Below are 20,758 nucleotides of genomic sequence, written 5' to 3'. Positions count from 1 at the left end.
TCCAATCATCCAATGATGAAGTAGCTGATATAAAATGGACAATGACAGAAAGCCTGATCTATTAGCTACATGTTACTAAGACGAAGGCAGCGGCTTGAGAATGAGGAGCTGAACAGTTGTTCTTTGCGGGATTCAGCACGACCCATAAGGGTTCGACGCGCTGCGAAACTGCAGATGCGTGGCGCGGATCGTCTCTCGGCGCAACAAATCACACCGCCGAATGAGCCCAGCAGGAAGCCTGCCCTGTCGCCAGCTGAACAAGATGAGATTACCAATTGCTAGTGCTTAGTAGATCCCATCATATGTACAGAGTCGAATGCCTCGCATCCAGCCTTACTCTATACCTCAGCTGCTTACAACAAGTGGTCATGGCTCACGGGTTTCAGTAAGCATCCAATGCCTCCAGTTATCTGTAAGACTGCAACAAGGCAAGTCAAGGACAAACACCCTCACACACCAAAAACGGAAACTTCATCATCTCCCGCCTGCCATCCTCCCAATCCTCCACTTCCTTTTCCAGCGTCCACCCAACACTCACCTTGACCTCCGCGAATCCCACCTCCCGCATGAGATCCTCCATCCACCCGCGCGGAATCCCATGCCTCTCCACCCCCACAAGCTTATCCTTGGGATGGAACAACCGTGCCTGCGGCCCAAAGTCCTCGAAGTCGGTTAGGAAAACCCTCCCCCCGGACTTGAGACAGCCGCGCAGCGTGCTCAGGAACTGCCGCAGGTCGGGGACATGATGCATGACGAGGTGGGAGAGGATGAGATCGTATTTCCGCCTGGCGCCTGTGCCGGGCCCTGTAGTCTCGGTTGCGGACGCTGGGGCAAGACGGGGTCTTCTGGGTTCGTGAGTAAGTGGCAGAGCGGCGTGATGTTCTTTGGGGCGTTTGGGTCGGAGAGCTTTGTGTTCAGGGCCTCGATCATCCCCTCTGCGGGGTCGATGGCGACGATGTGCTTGATGTGCGGCGCGACGCGGAGGGTGAGTAGGCCTGTTCCGCAGCCGACCTCGAGGACGTCGAGGGTTTGATGGCCGCCATTTGATAGAGTGGTGATGAGGGGGTGGAGGGTTTCGTAAGCTAGGCGGGTGGCTTCCTGTACGGAGGGGTTATCGTCCCATTTGGCGGCTTCGGCGTTGAAGCGGACGTTTGATTTTGGTGGTGGGGACATTGCTATCTTCAGAGATGAGTTGGTTCGGATTTCTGATGATGATGATTGTTTGTTTTGGGTCTGGTTGATCTGGATGTACCATCCGGGTAGTAGATAGGGATAATCATACCCCAATGCGGGGTCAGGCAGTGGATCTTTACCGTATGTCTTCTCCTCTGGTTCATCTCGTCAACCAAGTATAATTCTTGGAAAGGGTCTATCTTTTATTTATCATTGTTAGAGAGGTACGTATATCAATGCCTTCCACATGGATAAACTCCGGTATCCACAACATGGGATTTGAGACAAAGATGGACCTGCCTCAACCTGGGTAGATCTACGGTATTTTTGCTCACAGACAACCCTTGCAGGAGATGATTCCACGTTCCATCCCTGAAAATATTTTACTTCCCAAGAGGCAATCAAGAAGGCTTCCGCAAGAGACGGAGCTACAGTCTATCAACTTGCTGTCGATTCCTCAGATACTATTGTTTCGCCTCGTTATTCCACCCTCAGAAACCACTCTACACAATAACAAAATGATCTCATTCTCCTCTGTTGCTCTATCTCTCTCCATCGCACTGGCAGGCTACCTCAGCGCCATCTGCGTAATACCTCCTACCACAACCCAACGATGCCCCCACGGAACCGACCGCATCCGCATCATCACAGGCAACTTTGTAATAACCGCAAGCCGCGCCCTGATTATCATCGGCGCTTACCACGCGCTCGTTGCCCTCTTCTACTCCCCAAATACCACTAGCAGCATTCTGCCCGCCATCTGTCCTCACCCCGAGAATCTCAACCCAAAGACCCTCACCTGGACTCCAACGGTGCTTCTCTCCCTCCTAACCATCGCATCCGGCGCCGCAGTCCGCCTCTCAGCATTTGGACGCCTAGGTCGTAATTTTACGTTCTATCTCTCGGTGCCGGATCGATTGATTACGGACGGCGTATATGCGTATGTCCAGCATCCGAGTTATACGGCGTTAGTCGTGGTGTGTCTGGGGTGTGCTGGGCTGTCTTGGCGGTGGGATGGGGCAGTAGGAGCTTGCTTGTTGCGTAAGGATGTGATTGAGAGGCTTGATGGATTGGGAATGATGGTGATAGGGGCGTTGTGGATGGTAGGTATGATGTTAGTGCGGGTGAGGGTAAGGGATGAGGAGAGGATGCTGCGGGAGAAATTTGGGAGCGAGTGGGAGAGGTGGAATGCCAGGACGGCGAGGTTCATTCCGGGTGTTATGTAGAGAAATATCATTCAGATACTCTTTGTGCCATTGACATGACTATTCATCATTTGCGACTACTCATAGTAGATATATCGGTGGAGCTGAAGTTAGACGGCACAAACATATGACATCATTGAATTGGAGAGGACTGGAGTATACCTCTACCACATGTAATGAACATGGGACTGACAGCAGTTGATTGATACTCAAGATATAAAGACATTGAACGAGCTTAGCTCTCCTGAGGTCCTCGTGCGTTGCCGCTGTTGAAATAGACCTGTTATGTGTAGACTGTAGAGAGTGTACAGTAGCTCTCATCGGAGTTGGTCCGGTGGAGACTTGTCTCCTGCTCCAGCGATCACTTCCCTCAACTCTGCCACATCATCCCGCTCCTTCATCCATCTTCTCCCTCTTCTCTACTTGGTTTAATTTCCATCAATTGAATCGATAGCAATGGGTATCTTCAGCCGCTTCCTCAAGCTAACCACCATCGGAGGCGCCGCCACGGCCGGCGGTTTCTTCTGGTACACGCGCAACGACGTCTTCGTGCCGCTCCCTCTCTCCGATCGCATCTTCCACTCCGCCCGCTTCAACGCCCTCAATCCCCTTCGCAATCCTACCACCCACGATCTCTGCATCCGCAGAGTCCCCTTATCAGACATTGACCCCACCCTCCTCGAAAAGAAGGAGAAACTAGCCGAGGCCTTTTGCGCCGGAGTCTGGAGCGGCTGGGGTACGTCACCCCTGCACTTTAGCTAAACATTCCTTTCCTCTCAATGCAAGAGGCTCGGCAGCAACATGCTAACAACTACTACACCAACAGGCTACGCATTCCAACGCGCCTACCTCGCTCGTAAATACCAAGGCCCCGAAACCGCCAACCAGCTCTGGTCCCGCTCCGAGCTGCGCTCCTCGACCTATGAACCCGGCACCCTGATCACGGACCACTTCGAGGTCGTGGAGAAAACACCCAATCGGATCGTCGTGCGGTGCGGTGCGTCCCCGCGCGTGCAGGAGGTCCGGCCCTCTGACGGCCTGTTCGAGATGTCGGTGGATGTGAAGCCCGATGAAGGCGTGGCGGAGTTTGGGCTCAAGAGCTGTTTCTTCCAGGGGTTGGGGAAGGCCGAGGCGCAGCCGATGCCGGCGTATATTGTTTGGTTGCATCAGCAGTATACAAAGTTGTGGATGGAGACGGCGATTCGGAATGTTTTGCGGTGATTTTCTGTCTTGTTTGTATATATATCAACCCATTGAACGATCTCCATCCGTCTTGTCTATGCAATGAACCCAGGAAATTCGATGTTTCGGAAGATAACGCCATCGATACCCCTGATCCCATGGGAATCAGATCGGGAACTGGCAGCGGCTACAAGATCTATAGGCATGTTTTCTTTTCGTTTTCCGGATTCGCTCAATCACAGACTAGTGTCGCTCCTGATGGATTGACGAATGGGACATGGCCTGGTCCTATATTGACAGGTCATGTCAGACGGGACACCATCATGACATGACCTGTCCCAAACTTTTGAGCATGTCGAAGAGGTATCTCTATGCTTCGGTCAGCTAGTTTAGCAGACGGGTCTATGAAGGAGAAAGCACGTGTCTGGCAGAATGATGATAATGGTAGAGCAACTCATCCGAAGAATCTGTCTTGAATTGTATCTCGTTTTTGGTTTACTATGTGTATGGTAGGAATAAGTCAACAATTAAGGCCTAGTGCCTGCAGAGAGCCACAAGGTGATCAGAGGTAGGATCTGAACGAAGGAAACGCAAGCGCAACAAAACAGCTCTTTCTAATGTACAACAAGGGTATTGTAGGAAGGTTTCGAAACTCCCATGAGAACGTATATTTCAAGAAGGCAAACACCACCAACCACCATCTGCCACCGTTTATGCCAGAGCAGCAATGAACATGACACCAATCAGACCGGAAATACCAACCGACATCCTGTTTGCGCTGTTGCTGAGGCCAGGAGTGAAGACGACTTCAGACGGCGCCGTCAGTGTCGCCGATCCTTTTGCTGTGCCGGAAGCCCCTTCACCAGCTGTCGGCGACCAGGTAGCAATGGCAGTGACGGATGCGGCTGTAGAACTTCCAGTGGGTCTGGGAATAAGACGCGACGAAGCGAATGAACTGGCGATAGAAGAGCTACCGAAAGCAGCAGCGCTGGATGAAGCTGGCACAGGGATTGTGGAAGGCGCAGCAGATGCAGAGGCAATAGAACCATGCTCTTCCGAGTCGCCTGGCGTAGTGCCAGAGTCATCGAAGGACCCCGTGCTGACAGCTTGGGAGACAGGTTCCGGAGGTGCTGTAGGGATTTCAGAAAGAGCGCCTGCGGTCAGCCGGGATGCGACACCCTCGGACGTGGCAACAGTAGAGGTAGTAGCGGCGGAATTTGCGACGGCGTCGGCGCCTGGGTGCTCAGTTGCGGCAGCAGCGGGAGTGGCAGCGATAGAAGTTGCAACGACCTCGGAGCCAGAATCCTCGCTAGAGGGAGCGTCCTTCTTGCCATCCAGGGCAGCGGCAGATGAACTTTCTGCGACAGGGCAGATAGTGGTAGTCGATGTGACGTAGACGGTGCTAGTTGATTCCAACTCCGAATCACTGCCCTCAGCCGCAGACGCAGTGGGAGCACCGGTGGCAGCGGGAACAGCGGGAACAGTCGTGGACTCGGCAGACGACTGTGTGGCGTGATCGGCAGCGGAGGTCGCAACAGTGTTGGTCTGAGCTGGCTGGGGTACAGCAGTTGTCTCAGCGGGGACGGGAACGGTAGGCGTCGCGGTATTGGCGGCCTGGACCGAGACCAGAGTGCCTTCGACCTTGGAGGCTGTGGCTTGGGAGACAGCGGCGGACGAAGCAGCGCTGACGCCGTACTGGTAGACCTTGATGGAGTTGATCTCCCAGTAAGCCTCCTTGAAAGCCGCGGGGTTCTGAGCGACGTAGTTGACACAGCTCTGCATGGGGCTGCTGGGATCGCTCATGGGACAGGTAGATTCGGCAAAAATATTACCGGCCCAGTCACCGCAGAAGGTTGTGTCAATGATGAACTTTTGTGCCTTGAAGCGCTCCGCAAAGTCGCAGGAGCCCTGCAGATGCGCCATAGGGGTTCCGAACGAGGAGGTATCGGGGTTGCCGCTGGAGAGAGAAGCGGGGATCTGGCTGCGAGGGAAGAACCAGATCTTGATAAAGGCATCAGTCCACTCCATGGCATAGACACCACCACCCGCCTCATTGAAAGGATCGCCAGAGCTGCCATTGGTTCCCTTCACCACACATCCGACCGTGCCGGAAGCCTCGCCACACTCAGAGGAAGAGAGGGTGCCAGTCATGTCGTTGCTGCCCGAGACATCGCAGGAGCCGCTGGTGTGAAGGACGATTTTGTTTGCCTTCTGCAGGTTGACACCCTCAATGATATCAATCTCACCGTCGTGGGGCCAGTCCTTACCGACGGACCAGAAGGCGGGCCATGTGCCGCAAATACTGCCAGGCATGTGCTCGATATCGATGACATACAGTCCCTCCGTATAGTAATTTTTCGATTCGATCCGTACCGACTCACGGCCGGGGCCGTTGGGGTTCAGGGTGCTCTCGTAGTCGACACCCATATAAAAGCTACCGCTCTGAGTGACTCTGACCAACCCAGATTGTTCAGCGAAGCTTTGGTTAACATATGTGACATAGCCGTTAGTAGGGTCAGCTCCGTCGAAGAAATTCCAGTCATTGATGAAGCTTTCGCCCTGCCAAGACTCTGCGAGCTGATACGTCTGCGGTTGACGAGCCTCCAGGGCTGTTGCTGAGACCAAGGACGAAGCAATGAGCGATCCTACGCTCAATAAGAGCGACGAGGGGGCCATGTTATGCTGTTGAATAATCAACAAGGCTTTTAAGGAACGATGGTCGCCTCAGGTTCGAGATGTCGAGACGAGTGATGGAGAAGATCTAGGAACGCAGCCGGTAAAAAAAACTCCAGCTGATCGCTACTCAGGAGAAGAATAGAAGAGACAATTGACTGCAAAGAATGGATATGACACCGTCCAGGGTGTAGTCTAGCAATAGCTGGTAAGAAAGGAAGGTGGGCAGAATCGATCTGCGATGATGAATTCAAGAATGAGAGAATGTAAAGGCCTGAAATCGGCCAGCTTAAAAGAAGAAACAACAAAAGGAAATGTTTCAAGATGAAGAAAAGATCAAGTATGTGAGACCATGGCAACAAAGGCAACGGGAGATGCCAATAATATAGCAACGAGGGCAAGAATGCTCGACCCATTTAACCGCGCTTGGTCTGTGCTGGCCATTGCCTGCAAAAATAATGCCAATAATATTATTATTGTCACCATGGTCAATGAGCTGGCGCCCCATTATTGCCATAGTCTAATAATCCCAAGGTGCCATCGACATGTCAATACAGACTTGGGATTGGAGGGTCCCTCTGCTAGTTTGTTGTCGAGACCAGGCCCAGAAGGCCGAGACAAACCGTCGTGAATCACTCACTCGCTTGAGGAGACGAGCATAAGGTATGCCGTAGAGAGTGACGAATGCCGGCTGCTCAGTATGGCATTCGTCGAGACTCGGGGGATCTTTCATTTTTCCCAATTTTCTAGAGTATGCAGAAGTGGGCAGCAATGAGGCGCGGCATTGGTGTGGTGGATATGTGGTCAGCAATTCTGAAACAGGTGCAGCCTCCAATAAGCATGGAGAAGTAGGTAGTCGAGACAGGGGACGACCTTTTTTTGTCCGCACGAAAAGGACGGCTGTTTCGCAGTGTTGTGGTGAAACAATAAAGACGAATAACAGCGGCTCGCAATTGTCAATCACCATTGTCCTTTTCCTTCATGATTCAAGTGTGCAGTGATTGCCTTTGTCCATAACATTGAGAGTGCTTTCGACTTTTGTCATCGGTAGTACAGAGAGAGGCAATAATATGACCACAGTCCACATTCTGGACATCTCAGCATGACTCGTGGGTCCTGGGAGGAGGGCGAGATGCTCACTGTCGGACAGACAACTTTGCCGATATTGCCATGAATCGACAATTGAGACACCTGGCGAGTGGCAATTGAGAATACTTTCTCGCCAGTAGTCAGGGAACGGACATTACAACCAATCAATGACTTGTTCGACACGCTGAGTCTAGACTCTTTAGTGGAGCAACCGGCGGTGACGCCGTCGGTCTTGGGTGGATATAACGCGAAGCCCGCCATCTTACCTGGGAGACGGACGACATGTGAAAGAGGCCGGCAAATTGGCATTTTTGCTCAATGAGATGTCGGCAGTGAAAAGTGATGGATCTTGAGTCAAATTCCTGTGGATGGATCAAGGAAAGACTATCCAATGAGGTGTTCATGATTCGCGCAATAGTAAGATGAGTGACGATCTTATCAAACTGAGGAATTTGGGTGATGATAGTAAACATCACGTGATACCGCTCAACTCAAAGCGATAATCAGCCACAGTAACTATACTTTTGATATCCTAGGAAATCGAAACGGACACTTCGCCCTCGCGCCTTAAATGGCAAATGCTGGTGAGAGCAATGCACAGGCAAGCGGGCTAAGCTTTGAGCCAGATCTTCTAAGCCTGTTGGCTTAGATGTAAGTCATGTTAAAAACATGCCGATCCCCTGTCATTGCAGGTTTTTGGAAAGGGGGCGAAAATCTAAAGAACGGAAGAAGCTCTCTATAACATGCAGGTCCGAAACTTCTTTCACTCTATCCGTTCTCGACTTTTACCCTTGCATGGATATCGAACGAGGCAGGTCAGGAAGATGTCAGAAACCGCTCACCTGTCGCTCATAAATTCCAAAGACGAACTATTCAAATATACCTCTGGCAGATGGATGTGTGTCTTCATTTAACTGAGTACTGCACTTTAGGCTAACATACTATAGCCATAATGAACATCTGCGTTTGGCCGAATGTTACCTCCAGTTTGACATACCTGCTCTCATGAACGTTATCGCTGCCGCGTCTGGCCATATGACCTCTGACATCGTTTCCTTTTTCAAGTTGGCTGAAGGTGGATTCAACTGTTTGTTTCAAGCAACCTTCAGAGATAGGAAGCATGTCATTACTAGACTACCATATCCTTCCACAGCGCCTGAACGCTACGCAGTTGCCAGCAAGGCCGCTACTTTAGACTATCTCCGGTTACATGGACTTTCTACTCCTGAGGTGTATGCTTGGTGCTTAACAAGAGCAAATCTGGTTGGCGCTGAGTACATTATTATGGAGAAGTTAGACAGCACCCCTCTGGGCAATATGTGGTACTCAATGACACTAAAAGAACAGCATAAAACCATGAAACAGATTATTGAGTGGGAGACAAGGTTGATGTTAATGGAGTTTCCTGTGTTTAGGAGTATATACTATCAGAGAGATCTTCTAACAGAAAGGAAGGTTCCACTATCTGGGCATCACGGAGGTGAGTTCTGTATAGGACTAATAGCACATTATGGTTGGTGGCATGGAGAAAGAAGCATGCTTAATATTGATAGGGGCCCCTGTGAGTTAATTATGTGAGGAAAGCACTTGGTGTAACTCATTAATTACTAATAGGGTCTTTATTAAGTAATATATTTTATGCAGTTGGTGAACAGGAGATGACTTGGGTTAAAGCCTATGCGAAACCTTGTCTTCCTTATGAGCGCCTATATAGGGAGGTATATGGGTTTTGCTAAGTCTTACCTAATTATCATATTGAGAATCTATCTGAGTATTTGACATTGGCGCCTTGACTTAGGTTCAGGATAGGCTTATCATTGGATTAGCTGGTCATCTAACATCCTGATCTTCAGCTGAACAATATTCTCATACCAGATGTGAATAAGGTTGTTGGTTTAATTATCTGGCAGCATAGCACTATCCTTCCCCTTGGGCTTGCAGCTGGTATACCAAAATATTTCCAAAATTATGGTGACCCTGATTTAAAAAAGCTGATAGAGCCCTGAATTGATCTCCCATCGAACTTCGAGTCTTTGCCCGAGTCTGACCAGTTCGCGATATAGGAGGCTATCCAAAAAAAGCTGGTCTATTTCCTTTATGCTGCTTTTACGAAGCGGCTGAATGAAGAATATTATGATGTAATATTTGATGAGCCTGCTATCTTGCATCAGCATCTTTTCAAAAGTGTGGGTAGTCCTTGGGAAGGGGACTTAATAACTCTAAAGGCTGAGATGATCCACGCTGTATAAAGCTGGACGAGTCTAATCTCAGCAGACTCTATTAGATATAAACAGGGAACATGCAGTACGCCCATAATTATATACCCAGACAGAGTTGTCCATGATATTCTGGCTTTGGACACGCGACAGAGAGAAGCTGATGTCGCAATGGATTAAATGCGGGATGTTCTAGGTATTAATATTCTGGGCTGGGTGCCAAATGACAAATATGAATATGTAAAAGAAAAAGCGCGTGAGATAAAAGCCAAGATGCTTGAAGCAGCTGAGACTGATGAAGATAGAATTGGGATTCAAAACCACTTTCCCTTTAGTGATTTTGATGAGAACTCCTGAAACTGGCTCCTTTGATGCGACAATCCTCACGAACACATCCCTCTGGATCTCAACAGTTTGGACTTAAGGTGTAGGCAGATTATATTTTTAGATACATACTTGTATACATGCACCAGCGTTGGAGAAATATCTATTTACAACAAGTACTTGTCCACTGTTAAGAGAATCTTTTGTCGGTACTCTAAAATATTTCCTTTATTAAGGCGGAGAGAAGAAAAGGGGGTGAGGTTTGTTTTACCCATGCGGCTACATTGGAGAATATCAGAGAAATGGCCGGCGCTGATGGGATTGAACTTCAAAATTCTTCTGGGCATATGTCTCATGGCGATTTTAAGTTTCTTTGACATCAAGATGTAATCATTAGGCCCCCAAAACCGAACAGGCTCCAACACAACTGCAAAATGAGATGTCGGCAGTGAAAAGTGATGTGCAGACACGGAAGGCAAGGCTGGTTCTGCTACAGCCTCTAGCCAATGCTAAGATGCTTCAAGCCTGCCGTAATCCGCAATCACACAGAATTCTCAAAAATAATTGCCTTTCTACTTCCAGTAATGAGCTCCTTGATATCCAACCACTCAGTAGGGCGTGGAGGAATCGGCGTGATATGGATATCCTCTCGTCTCAATAGACGCTTAGTGTCGCGTCGACGGCAACATAAACAATCTACGACGGGTCATTGCGACCACTCCCGAACTCTCTTTGATCACGACTATATCATTCTTTATATATCTACAGACTATTGCTTTGATAAAAATTATACAATTCCTCCGATTTTACTTATATTTGCCAGCTGCTTGAGATAAAGACGAAAGAATGCGTTGTGAGTGTGCTTGTTCAAGAGACCAGTAAGCCCCGCCTGTTTATCCCAGATGAGGTACTATATAGTCTATGCAAGGTTTTTAATCTAAAACCTCTTTCCAGCTTCAGTAAATTATCCCGGTCCTGGCCCGTCATCAGCATATGGACCGCGCACGAAACCAAAGTAGATCCGTGAGTCACCCAGCACTCCGTCATTATACTGCTCTTTCATAATACACTCTTTATCAGTGGAAAAGTAATCCTTTCGGTGTAGATGCATTTTAACGGATTCCAGTGAGGGAAATACTCGACCATCTCGCATCACGGCTTCAGCCAGATCCTTAAATTGCAAAATATAATGCTCTTCATCCCAGATGCTATCCGCTTCGTAACCTGGAAGATTTAAACCGGTGAAATACTCCAATTGTGAGGGTAGAACATCCTTAAGTCTCAGCCCATCATTGTCATTGGTCTTACCAAGCAAGACCTCCAGCTGCATTATGAGCCCTTTTAATCTTGTGAACTTCTTCATAGATCCAAAATGCCCCGTAATGTAGCTGAACTCCTGATCCTCCCGCCAGTCCTTCTCATCATTATTGCAGAGGCAGATGGAGAGGTATGTGAGTGTCTCTGCGACGTACTTCTCAAGAATCCGCTTTAGTTTAGGCGCATCATGCTGAACAGGGAAGCACACTGTTCCGCTCATGTCTTCGAACCTAAGGGATTTCAGCCGATCAGTGTGGCGGATTATGCTCTCTAGGATCTCCTCAGGTGGAGCATAGTTGAGGCATGGTGGGCGATCAACACTGTGGGCTAGCACGGCAAAGTCTAGCTCCTCCAGGCGGGGAAGACGAAGAAACAAGGCCATGTTTGTGAATGTGTCAGTGTGGGTTTCTAATGTGAGAGACTTGAGGTTGGAGAGCTGAAAGAGCAGAAGCCATTTTCTGGTTTTATGGGTTGATCGCGTGAGCCAGGAGAGGTTGTTTTTCTTAAGCGCGACAGAGCGTGAAGGATCAGATGTGAATCTGTCTTTGAGGTGGTCTGCTGCTCCTGCTAGGAGCTTTGATTCTTGTCTCATACGCGCTCGTTGAACCTTTAAATCTGAACCAGAATCAGACTCTGCATCTGTGTTCTCTTCCTCCTCTTCATCCTCCTCCTCTTCATCCTCCTCCTCTTCATCCTCCTCCTCTTCATCCTCCTCCTCTTCATCCTCCTCCTCTTCATCAGATTCTGACCATTCGCCTTCTTCCAGGTGAATCTCCTCAACCTGAGCCGCAAGTTGAGGCCGTGGTATTATCGTGCGGCAAAGAATGCGCACCCCATTGTCTGATGGTGTTTTAATCTTTCTATACAAGACCGGGTCAAGGATTCCTTGTATTGACTTGGAAATCAAGCGAAGCTTAAATGCCTCTTGAGGATGTTCGGGATCATACAGGTCCTCAAGCAGAATATTGAAGATCTGGGTGTGGATTTCCAGAGGAAGATGGATGGTCATTTTTGAGAATAGGTGAGTGTTGAAGTCCGAAACTCGTGGACGCGGGTTTGTGGTGCTTCTTATACTTGACGGTGGGGATGCAGACCTCATGCTCCCTTAGCATGCGACGAATACGAGATGTTGAATCACACAGCCGTTCTTAGTAGCCAATTACCATTCTCCTCTGGAGCATCAATTCTAAAGTGGCCAGAATTTGTGCCCTGCTCTCCCTGAACCAAGTCTTTCAGAACACTGTCGGCGCCGGCCTTAACGATGGCATTGACGGACATGGAACTTTGACAGGGAAGCGGTTATGTGTCAAAGTTTGCGTTGAAGAGGTTTCCAAAAGGGCTGCCGTTCACTTTGGTACACCTTCACCCTTTCTGAGACTATGAGTGAGGGTGCAGTGGATTACCCAATTATACAGTGTTGGGAAGAGAACAAGGGTAGAGGAGGGTGTGCAGGCTAAGCCATCACAGATCTTCCCCGCGAACGCAGCAAATAATTGAACGAGGACCATCTCAACGCCTAAGCATACTGCGACAGCGATGTTATTTTATTAAAGTTGAAACAGCTTAGATTAGTACATCTAATGTAAACAGACCTTTAATGCAGATAGTCTGATGTCAACTGTGCCTCAAAACATTGGTGGCTCGATGTTGACAGCATTTCTATGTTGACAGTCCCTCAACACCGACACCTTCCATGTTGACAGCTTTTCAACCTAGGCTGTTCGCTGTATGCAGTTCCTTCTACATTGACAGCGTCTACATCGATAGCTCTTCCATGTAGGCGGTTCGACATCAATCGTACGTAGGTTATTGGACATCGCCACCCCTAAGTATTTGCAATCCTCTGCATAGTCGAACCACACTCTCGGTGTAAGTCTCTTGTCACGACAAATTGTTTCCCCGGTTGGTGTCCAGACAATGTCGGTGAGGAATTTGGGCGATGATAGTAAACATCACGTGATACCGCTCGACTCGAAGCGACAATCGGCCACAGTGACTATATAGCCACAAGTGACAACAGTTGACTGGAAGAACTATCCAGAGGCAAATCCTGTCTGAGACGAAGCCAGTAACCTGACAGTATACTACATAATCGAGTATCAGGTTCAATCATTAGTCTTCCTTGAAGTAATTTTACAACACAGTGGATCTCTTTAGTCAGATGTTGACGCCTCCCACCGGATATATGTCCATTTTGATACTCATGAACATTAAACTTATTGACAAAACAGTCATGTGGATAACATTAATCTTAAGTTCGTTAATCTTTGTAAACCCCAACTCTCTAATACGGTAGTAAAAATTTGCCACATATTCTGTGCCATACCACAATGTTCTTGGACTTTCGGGGGATTGTTATGCCAGATCATGGCAGCCATCTAGATGCTTTTTGCAGCAACCTGACCAAATATTGGGTTGGAAAAGCAATTCCTCATCCAATCCTTATGAACAGATAGCTACATGGAGGGCTTCTTCCACATCTTTACGACGGAAACCCGGCGTCCGGCCAAGGCAGACGCCCGTCTTTAACAATTCTAATGTTCGTCAGTAGTATGAAAACACCAAGGGGAGGAACAGATGCTGACCTTGAATTAAACGTGCCGCGTTCACTAGGTTTCGCTTATCACTAGAGTTGTTCGTATCGCCCACGACAAATGCAACTTCTTTTTCCAGGAGAAATCCTTCTAGATCCTGTATATCAAACCACTCACCATCAAGCTCATGCTGGACCTCCTGCGGTAGCTCTGACGTGGGATCTTGGATGTTCTCCCATCGCGGCAGAGTTTCGTTTGGGCTTGCCTTTGTCTTGCGAGGATAGTGGGTACCAGCGCCACCGATTTTGAAGTAGGGTATCTCTTTCCACTCATCCAGGCGCTTCCGACTGGCTTTTGCATGCAAGCAGGCTTCAAAGTAAGAGGTTACGCGTTTCCTATCCATCAAGCGAAGGAGGAATCGAAATGGTCTCTGTAAAATGTCCATGCCTACAGCGGTATCGCTGAGGGCTGAGTAGCCTTCATAGAGACACGCAAAATGAAGCCGTTCGATAAAGGCGCTCAGATCCAGGGAAGGTGCCTCGTGGGGATACTTATCTTCTGCTGTTCCCCTGAAGCCGGTGGCTTGTAGCGTCCGCGAATCTTCGCTTTCAGCAGATTCTCTATAAGGAGGCGACGTTGCGAGAGAAGTTTGCCTGCGCTGAGGCTCCTTTTCCTCTGAAGACGTGTGACTTTCTTCGCTGGGGGATGACACGTTTGTAACGATATTTTGATCTCCTGTCATGCTGGCTCCTTTCGCCAAAGATAGACAAAGCTGTACAGTGTCCCGTAAACGGAGGGTCAACCGAGGATCGGAGGCCAGGACCTCAGATTGGATCAGCTCATCGCTAAATGACAAAAAAGCTGCACTGATCTGCTCCACTGCACTCTCAAGCTTAAGAACGCGGCTTTGGAGGGAAGAAACGCTGGCTTCCTTGCGGGAACGATATGCCCGTTGTGCTAGTCGAATTTGCATTCGACGCCGCTGTCCAGCCAGTTTGATAAGCGGGATACTAACTAGCGCAAGCTAAGATGAGTGTTGACGCACCTCATGAGGATCTTCTCCTTCGCCAGCTGACTTACGAGGTCGCCCTCGTTTTCTTGAGAGCGGGCCATCCGTGGGATCGATATCTGTTCTGGTTCGTTTCGAGGACTTATGCTTCGACACTTCCGGCTGCTGATCCGCACCAGGCGGATCTTCCAGATAAAAGCCGCCGTAAAGTTGCGTTCGAGGGTGAGGTGTCGCTGGTTGTGGACTAATAGAGCGTTCTGGGAGTAAGTATGAGGATGCAGACAGAAGCGAAGTGATCTTGTTGGAACCCGGGAGATCCGGTACAGCTGGTCGACTGCGGCTGGACAGCACTAGATTCTGATGAACCTCCTCCCAGGTCAGTAAGGGAAACTCTTGCTCAGACATCCTAGATCTGTTGAGATCGTCTTTTAAGAGATAGCTTTCGTCGAGATGAGAGTCACAGAGCTACGAAGCGAGTTCAATAGAACTTTGGTAAAAGTCAGTCATGCAATGCAGGTATCTGCTGTAAGGTGATAAATATGATTCTTCCTTTGAATCGCCATGATAAAGTCTAAGAACCTCGTCAGCTGGGCTGGATGCTTCCCCAATCAGGAAGTGGCTTGATTGGCTTGTCGTCGTATGGAGCCTCGGCCCGATCACTAATCACAAAGAGACCCTCAACCGAAGTGCAACGGCAGGCTTTGCCCTTTGCGAGTGATGATCTCCTGTCAACATGTCATTCATCAATAATGAACTTTAATTTAAACCAATTGGTTTGACGTCTTTGCTTGATGAACAGCGCCAATCACAACTTTCCACAGTGATGTCTGGGATCTCCTTAGATGAATAGTCGAATGTAGTATCGATCTAGATCGATGCGCCCCAGGCGGAGTCACACGGAGTATTTCTTGCCATAAGGTCATATGGAAGGAAGCCCAGCAAACCCTGTGGTGAGATGATTCTCCCGGAAGGTTGTTGACCGGTTCAAGCATCCAGTGATTCCAGTCTCTGCGAGAGAAGAAGAGCATGAGTAAGGTGGGGCACCACGACGCTAAGAGCCTAAGACGGCAAACTGATCATCATCGCAAGCATGCAGACGTTTATCCACACTTCGCACCTCAAGGCTAAACACGACCTACTCCAGTTATCATCAATATGGTCATTGTAGCTGTGGCCGGTGGCACTGGGGGAGTCGGTAAAACGATTGTCGAGACCTTGGTGGGGAATTCCGAGCACCAAGCCATTGTGTTGACTCGCAGCGTAAGCCCCGCGGCAACTTATTATCGATGGGTTGAGCATAGTCTTATCGTTTGATCCAGGAACCCAAATCAGATCCTGCTTTGGATAGAACTCGACAAGTGCAGGTAGACTACGATGATATTCCCTCTCTTGTCGAAGTCCTGGAGCAGCATGCTATCCATACCATCATATCCGCAATTGGGATCTTCGATGCCACGACCAGTCAATCTCAGTTAAACCTCATCCAGGCCGCGGAGAAATCCAGCGTTACTAGAAGATTCATTCCTAGCGAATACTCTTTTATTCAAACCAGAGAGTATTCCCCTCTTAGTGATGTCCTGTTGTTTGTCGTCGTTCTCTAATTCGATGTACCAGTCTGCTCCCCGTTGACCCCAGCATCGAACATTGGCTCGATGCCGCTGAGCTCCTCCAGAAAAGTTGCCTTCAGTATACGCGGGTCATACCCGGCTTTTTCATGGACTACTGGGGCATGCCTGTGGTGCGCACGAATCTCACACCCTGCACCTTTGGCATCAACATCCAGCACTGCCAGGCTGCCATCCCGGGCGACGGAAATGACGTGATTTGCATGACCTATACATACGATATGGCAGCGTTCCTGGTCAAATTATTAGATGTTGCGGACTGGCCTGAATTCAGCGTTGTTGTTGGCGACGAGGTCACGTACAATCAGATTCTGGAGATGGCCGAGGAGATTCGAGGTCAGTGGTTTCATCGATTATTTCCCTTTGCTACAACTAAACCAATGCAGGTGTGAAGTTCCAGGTCACTTATGACAGTAAAGAGAGTATCAAGGACGGGCAGGTCACTATTCCTCCAATGCCCGAAGGGAATCTGTCCTCTTCAGAGGAGCTGAAAGAGATGACTGCCTTGGTGAGCCGACTGACGATAGCCGGTGTTTTCAAGCTACCAGATGAAAATCGACTGAACGATAAATTCCCTGATCTACAACCAGTAAAGATGAAGCAATTCCTACAAGATGCTTGGAAAGACTACCAAAGGAAGCAAATAGCATTCGAATAACGTTACAAGACTTAATATACAAGTGTCATCGGTTACATTCATCGCATCATTTCGTGACAGCGCTCAACTCCGGCACTGCATTAAGACAAGCGCTTTGTACCGGAGACACCCGAGTCTCCGTATCTCACAACATCAGGCAGATCCTCTTCGTCAGGGCCCTCATTGTACCTGTTCGCAGTCTGGGGCTTTGCGTGACGCAGCCGATCACCGGGCATAATATTGTTCTTGTCAATGGCCTCTCTCTCGTCGTCGGCTGGGCGGGGAACACTTGGTCAGTCGCTCAGAACCAACATGGTTTCTGAAGTAGAGTACGTACCAAGCTGCTGGTCCGTGTTCGAGTAGGGAGGCTGCATGGGATCCTCGTAGCCGGCCTGGTCGGGCTGAACGGGGACCTGGTTGCGGAGCTCAGAGCGTGTCTCGCCGACGTAGGAGTTGTCGACAACGTCGGCTGAGACGGGCGAGGTGTCGTTCTCGGCCTCGTAGTTGTCCTCAGCTTCTCTTTCGGCACGGTTGGACATCGTGACTATAGTTTCTCGTAGAATGGTGGTGGTTGAGACGTTGCAGTAGAACAAAATTGCAGGTGTGGTGGCAGTGGATAAGTTGCTGGTGATGCACCGATGACAATGCTCGGGATACCGTGGGTATATATGGGCTTCCAGAGGTCCGCAAGTTCCAGCATCGCCATCCTGACATCAAGGTGTTGTCAACGTGTTGTCATGGACGTTGAGTTTTCGATTGAGTTCTGAGGCGTCAGATTCCACCGAGGCCTACGACCAACTACCTCAATGTTTCATATTCAAAGCTTGGTCTAGTGGGGATCTACAGACCAACTGCGGATCACCTGGACCACTTATCAATCAGATCGGTTCAATATCAAACACTGTTCGTAGCTATACGCAGAATCAAACAACAAGAATTGCGCATACCATACCATACGATGCATATTCATCTGAGCATCATCACCAATCCGATCGATCAATTCCAATCCCCATACCCTGCTTATAACGGACACAACCAGACAAGCAACAACCATTCCCCAGGTTGAGGTGGCGATATGACGCATCTCTAACATCAACCCGGACTCATCCGCCGGCCAGACCTAGCCAACACATAATAATCTTCAATAACCACTTCTCCGGGTGGTGGGGTATCCACCAGAAAGCGAAACCTGTTTAGTGCTTAACCTGCCAGGTTGTAAGATAGTGTTTCGATGCCGCAGTTGATACATCAACATCAAACCTGTCGGACCATCTCCATCTCCACCAAACCAACCAATCAGAGACAGCATCAACAATGTCATACTCAAGGGAAAACAACGAAGTCTCCGCTTCTGGGGAGGACAGGCTGAATGCTATGCGCGGCTACAAGGCGTCAGTATACTCTCCCTTCCTCACGCGAATGGATATAATAGGTATATGGATTATCTGATGCTGGTGAAGTACACTCAAAAATCCCCGCGTCTCGGACGAAGCAAAGCAGAACGCCAAAGACGTGCTAGATAATGAGCTCCATGGGGACCAGCCGCGGCATGATCTGTATGCTATCCGGGGGCAGAATAAAGAGCCGAATCGAGTGGCGGGTGGGCTTAAGGCGTGAGTTTACCTGCACTTGCACTATGCTCTGACGGGGAGGTGGGCTGATGTGTGTTATAGAGCGCAGAGGAATCCGCGGGTGAAGGAGAGAGGAAAAGAGAGCGCTTCGGAGAAATTGGATGCGTTGGGACGGGCGAGGGATGAGCAGGCGCAGCAGGATCAGTCGCAGGCGCAGCTGGAGGAGTAGACCTTGTATTTTGTTCTAGATAGATTGTCGTGTATAGACTAAATAGAGTTGCGTTGGCTCACTCAATTCTGAACGGTTAAGCTCCAGGGAGAGTAGGTGACAAAGCACGCATTTTAATTCTATTTGTCTATCTATTCAGATGATGGATTGGGATTGATCACATCATCAGGCCATTTACGGAACATATCCGCTAGATGGTCAATTGGTGCAGCCAGCAGCCCGACCACCGTCTCGAAAGGAGGTTTGTTCGGGGTGTTGGGATGCGACCGGGTGGGAACAAACATCTTCGTTCGACCAAACGACTTGGACAGGCTCTCGCTCTCCTTGGGGGTAATTGCGTCCTCCAGCTTGACAAAGTCAATGGTTTCCTCTTCTTCGATGTGCTTCTCGAGTTCTGCCATCATAGACTTGAGGACCGGCAGGAAGGATGCATCGGAGGGATGCATGTCCTGGAACTTTTGAAGCTTTTCTTTAATCTGTACAGGAATCAGTATGAGGATAGAAGATAGACTAGCAGATTGTGTCCGTACAGTCTGGTGTTCTTCACGGTCCTTATCGGCTGTCTCAGTGCCGCCCGGGAGATATTTCTCCAGTGCAGGGTAGACGACCAGCTCTTCGCCTATCGCATGGCGGGCGAGTTCCCAGGTGAACTTGTTCTGGAAGCGGATTTGCTCATCAGTATCTCCGGAGCTCACGATGATGTTGTAGTATTCTTCGAGCTCTCGGTGGTCCTTTTTGATCGCATCCATAAGTCGGGCCATGTTGATTGTTTAGAATTAACGATTGCTTCCAGTAAGCGATGTGCATGTTTGACATTTCTACTCAGGAATAGAACTGCATTAAAAGACCCTCAACGAAAATGCCTCTGTCGCGACCATGGGTTATACAACAATGTAAACATCACGACACCAGCAACTGAGCATCAACGCGAGGAAATCCAGTGTCTGGTACTCCGTAGTCATAAAGTTGTTGACAGTATTCCCTTGATCCCGGTTCCCATTGCAGACAGTGTTTGCTTGGGCCCCTGGTCCAAATAACGATCATGGAATGTCGGTCATTGGGCAGGAAGCTGTGACGATACTAAAGGTAACTTACCAATGACAGCGAGTCAGGGGCTGCGCATACGATTGGAGACATTAAATGCTCGGATCGACGGAAGAGTGGCACTTTTGGGCATTTGTCATAACTAACACGGACAGGGAAAATGCAGCGAATTGGGTCATGAGTTGTGATGCTTAGTTGTAATCCCAGAAGGACAACAAAAGGTGACTATCCTCGGACTGCCAGAGTCATGAAGAGCTTCGTGTGCACATTGGATTAGAGACAAAAGGGCTGACAGGCTGGGCATAGGTACACGGACACCCCACCTTCTCATCCATGGAAGGATCGACGAAATCCTGATCCGGACCGGTTATGGGGAACAATCTTGGCCAACCGGGGCTTTATCCGACACACACGGGTCACACCCCATGAGTCTAGAATGGATCGATGACCGCTTGATGGGAGTCTTTCTCCGCTCATTCCTTTCAGTCTAGACTACCCAAGGCCAATAATCCGTCAAAAAGTCAGTCGAAGTTACATCTTGGTCTTTGGCGCGCCCTGGAACGGTCGATGTCTGCCTGACGTAATTCGGATGTATAACCCGCCTGTCATTCGGCGTCCCTCGAGTGCGATGTGTTGGCGGCAAGAACCGGTGCCTGACAGAACACACACGAGCGATCTGACTCCTGCTGTGGGCAGTAATGCATACGATATTCGTGTTGCTTTCCCATTGTTTGTGCGTTGGCATTCCGAACGGGGTGGGGTGGTCCAAATTGTCCGTCCAGCCTCATTGGTATGGAGGTCTGAGGACACCCTTGACAGGCACCTACTATATTTGACTCTATTTCCCCCGCACCCTCTTGGGCTGGAAATTATTTCCAGATGATACTTCCTGTTCTTGACACTGGTGTTTCGATCTCAACTGAGTTTTAA

At 49.2% G+C, this 20,758-nt stretch overlaps 11 protein-coding genes across 11 annotated transcripts; 5 read left to right on the top strand and 6 right to left on the bottom strand.

Moving 5' to 3' along the window:
• Nucleotides 1-346: 346 nt before the first annotated feature.
• Nucleotides 347-1,369, bottom strand: P174DRAFT_437695 (class I SAM-dependent methyltransferase). The gene is made up of 2 exons (XM_024826366.1): nucleotides 825-1,369; nucleotides 347-804 (listed from the first exon to the last, which is right to left on the bottom strand). Exons 1-2 carry the CDS (start codon nucleotides 1,171-1,173, stop codon nucleotides 434-436), a joined length of 720 nt encoding a protein of 239 aa, XP_024687850.1. The 5' UTR covers nucleotides 1,174-1,369; the 3' UTR covers nucleotides 347-433.
• Nucleotides 1,370-1,691: 322 nt separating this feature from the next.
• On the top strand, nucleotides 1,692-2,399 carry P174DRAFT_416941 (methyltransferase family protein; the record flags this gene model as incomplete). The annotated part of the gene is made up of 1 exon (XM_024824551.1): nucleotides 1,692-2,399. One exon carries the CDS (start codon nucleotides 1,692-1,694, stop codon nucleotides 2,397-2,399), a length of 708 nt encoding a protein of 235 aa, XP_024687849.1.
• Nucleotides 2,400-2,768: 369 nt separating this feature from the next.
• Nucleotides 2,769-3,893, top strand: P174DRAFT_447778 (uncharacterized protein). The gene is made up of 2 exons (XM_024828702.1): nucleotides 2,769-3,114; nucleotides 3,205-3,893. Exons 1-2 carry the CDS (start codon nucleotides 2,835-2,837, stop codon nucleotides 3,597-3,599), a joined length of 675 nt encoding a protein of 224 aa, XP_024687848.1. The 5' UTR covers nucleotides 2,769-2,834; the 3' UTR covers nucleotides 3,600-3,893.
• Nucleotides 3,894-4,271: 378 nt separating this feature from the next.
• Nucleotides 4,272-6,236, bottom strand: eng2 (putative GPI anchored endo-1,3(4)-beta-glucanase; the record flags this gene model as incomplete). The annotated part of the gene is made up of 1 exon (XM_024821892.1): nucleotides 4,272-6,236. The coding sequence occupies one exon, from the start codon at nucleotides 6,234-6,236 to the stop codon at nucleotides 4,272-4,274; it is 1,965 nt and encodes a 654-aa protein (XP_024687847.1).
• Nucleotides 6,237-8,136: 1,900 nt separating this feature from the next.
• Nucleotides 8,137-9,895, top strand: P174DRAFT_509268 (uncharacterized protein; the record flags this gene model as incomplete). The annotated part of the gene is made up of 7 exons (XM_024831536.1): nucleotides 8,137-8,220; nucleotides 8,270-8,883; nucleotides 8,967-9,040; nucleotides 9,176-9,293; nucleotides 9,450-9,565; nucleotides 9,617-9,703; nucleotides 9,800-9,895. The coding sequence occupies exons 1-7, from the start codon at nucleotides 8,147-8,149 to the stop codon at nucleotides 9,893-9,895; spliced, it is 1,179 nt and encodes a 392-aa protein (XP_024687846.1). The 5' UTR covers nucleotides 8,137-8,146.
• A 931-nt stretch (nucleotides 9,896-10,826) lies between these two features.
• P174DRAFT_509267 (uncharacterized protein) lies at nucleotides 10,827-12,205 on the bottom strand (the record flags this gene model as incomplete). Its single annotated transcript, XM_024831535.1, has 1 exon — nucleotides 10,827-12,205. The coding sequence occupies exon 1, from the start codon at nucleotides 12,186-12,188 to the stop codon at nucleotides 10,827-10,829; it is 1,362 nt and encodes a 453-aa protein (XP_024687845.1). The 5' UTR covers nucleotides 12,189-12,205.
• A 1,206-nt stretch (nucleotides 12,206-13,411) lies between these two features.
• P174DRAFT_383006 (bZIP transcription factor) lies at nucleotides 13,412-15,375 on the bottom strand. The gene is made up of 3 exons (XM_024823140.1): nucleotides 14,759-15,375; nucleotides 13,765-14,695; nucleotides 13,412-13,713 (listed from the first exon to the last, which is right to left on the bottom strand). Exons 1-3 carry the CDS (start codon nucleotides 15,125-15,127, stop codon nucleotides 13,622-13,624), a joined length of 1,392 nt encoding a protein of 463 aa, XP_024687844.1. The 5' UTR covers nucleotides 15,128-15,375; the 3' UTR covers nucleotides 13,412-13,621.
• Nucleotides 15,376-15,877: 502 nt separating this feature from the next.
• P174DRAFT_427463 (uncharacterized protein) lies at nucleotides 15,878-17,005 on the top strand (the record flags this gene model as incomplete). Its single annotated transcript, XM_024825436.1, has 4 exons — nucleotides 15,878-15,982; nucleotides 16,042-16,304; nucleotides 16,337-16,683; nucleotides 16,734-17,005. 4 exons carry the CDS (start codon nucleotides 15,878-15,880, stop codon nucleotides 17,003-17,005), a joined length of 987 nt encoding a protein of 328 aa, XP_024687843.1.
• An 80-nt stretch (nucleotides 17,006-17,085) lies between these two features.
• P174DRAFT_416935 (uncharacterized protein) lies at nucleotides 17,086-17,523 on the bottom strand (the record flags this gene model as incomplete). The annotated part of the gene is made up of 2 exons (XM_024824550.1): nucleotides 17,086-17,258; nucleotides 17,322-17,523. The coding sequence occupies 2 exons, from the start codon at nucleotides 17,521-17,523 to the stop codon at nucleotides 17,086-17,088; spliced, it is 375 nt and encodes a 124-aa protein (XP_024687842.1).
• Nucleotides 17,524-18,000: 477 nt separating this feature from the next.
• P174DRAFT_500775 (Con-6 family protein) lies at nucleotides 18,001-18,784 on the top strand (the record flags this gene model as incomplete). The annotated part of the gene is made up of 3 exons (XM_024830995.1): nucleotides 18,001-18,375; nucleotides 18,445-18,597; nucleotides 18,658-18,784. The coding sequence occupies exons 1-3, from the start codon at nucleotides 18,299-18,301 to the stop codon at nucleotides 18,782-18,784; spliced, it is 357 nt and encodes a 118-aa protein (XP_024687841.1). The 5' UTR covers nucleotides 18,001-18,298.
• A 131-nt stretch (nucleotides 18,785-18,915) lies between these two features.
• Nucleotides 18,916-19,951, bottom strand: P174DRAFT_500774 (HHE domain protein; the record flags this gene model as incomplete). The annotated part of the gene is made up of 2 exons (XM_024830994.1): nucleotides 19,315-19,951; nucleotides 18,916-19,260 (listed from the first exon to the last, which is right to left on the bottom strand). The coding sequence occupies exons 1-2, from the start codon at nucleotides 19,543-19,545 to the stop codon at nucleotides 18,916-18,918; spliced, it is 576 nt and encodes a 191-aa protein (XP_024687840.1). The 5' UTR covers nucleotides 19,546-19,951.
• Between the last annotated feature and the right edge of the window lie 807 nt (nucleotides 19,952-20,758).

The sequence above is a fragment of the Aspergillus novofumigatus genome (genome assembly GCF_002847465.1).
Source record: "Aspergillus novofumigatus IBT 16806 chromosome Unknown P174scaffold_1, whole genome shotgun sequence".
In the NCBI taxonomy this organism is placed as follows: Eukaryota; Fungi; Ascomycota; class Eurotiomycetes; order Eurotiales; family Aspergillaceae; genus Aspergillus; species Aspergillus novofumigatus.
This window is presented reverse-complemented; position numbering and strand designations above follow the sequence as displayed.

Bases quoted from the DNA above. Each gene is read 5' to 3' on its own strand.
- P174DRAFT_437695 (XM_024826366.1), bottom strand. From the start codon at position 1,173: ATGTCCCCACCACCAAAATCAAACGTCCGCTTCAACGCCGAAGCCGCC.
- P174DRAFT_447778 (XM_024828702.1), top strand. From the start codon at position 2,835: ATGGGTATCTTCAGCCGCTTCCTCAAGCTAACCACCATCGGAGGCGCC. The intron at 3,115-3,204 runs GTACGTCACCCC...CTACACCAACAG, and splicing joins CGGAGTCTGGAGCGGCTGGG to GCTACGCATTCCAACGCGCC.
- P174DRAFT_383006 (XM_024823140.1), bottom strand. From the start codon at position 15,127: ATGTCTGAGCAAGAGTTTCCCTTACTGACCTGGGAGGAGGTTCATCAG. The intron at 14,696-14,758 runs GTGCGTCAACAC...CTGGCTGGACAG, and splicing joins AAGGAGAAGATCCTCATGAG to CGGCGTCGAATGCAAATTCG. The intron at 13,714-13,764 runs GTCAGCATCTGT...GACGAACATTAG, and splicing joins CGCGGCACGTTTAATTCAAG to AATTGTTAAAGACGGGCGTC.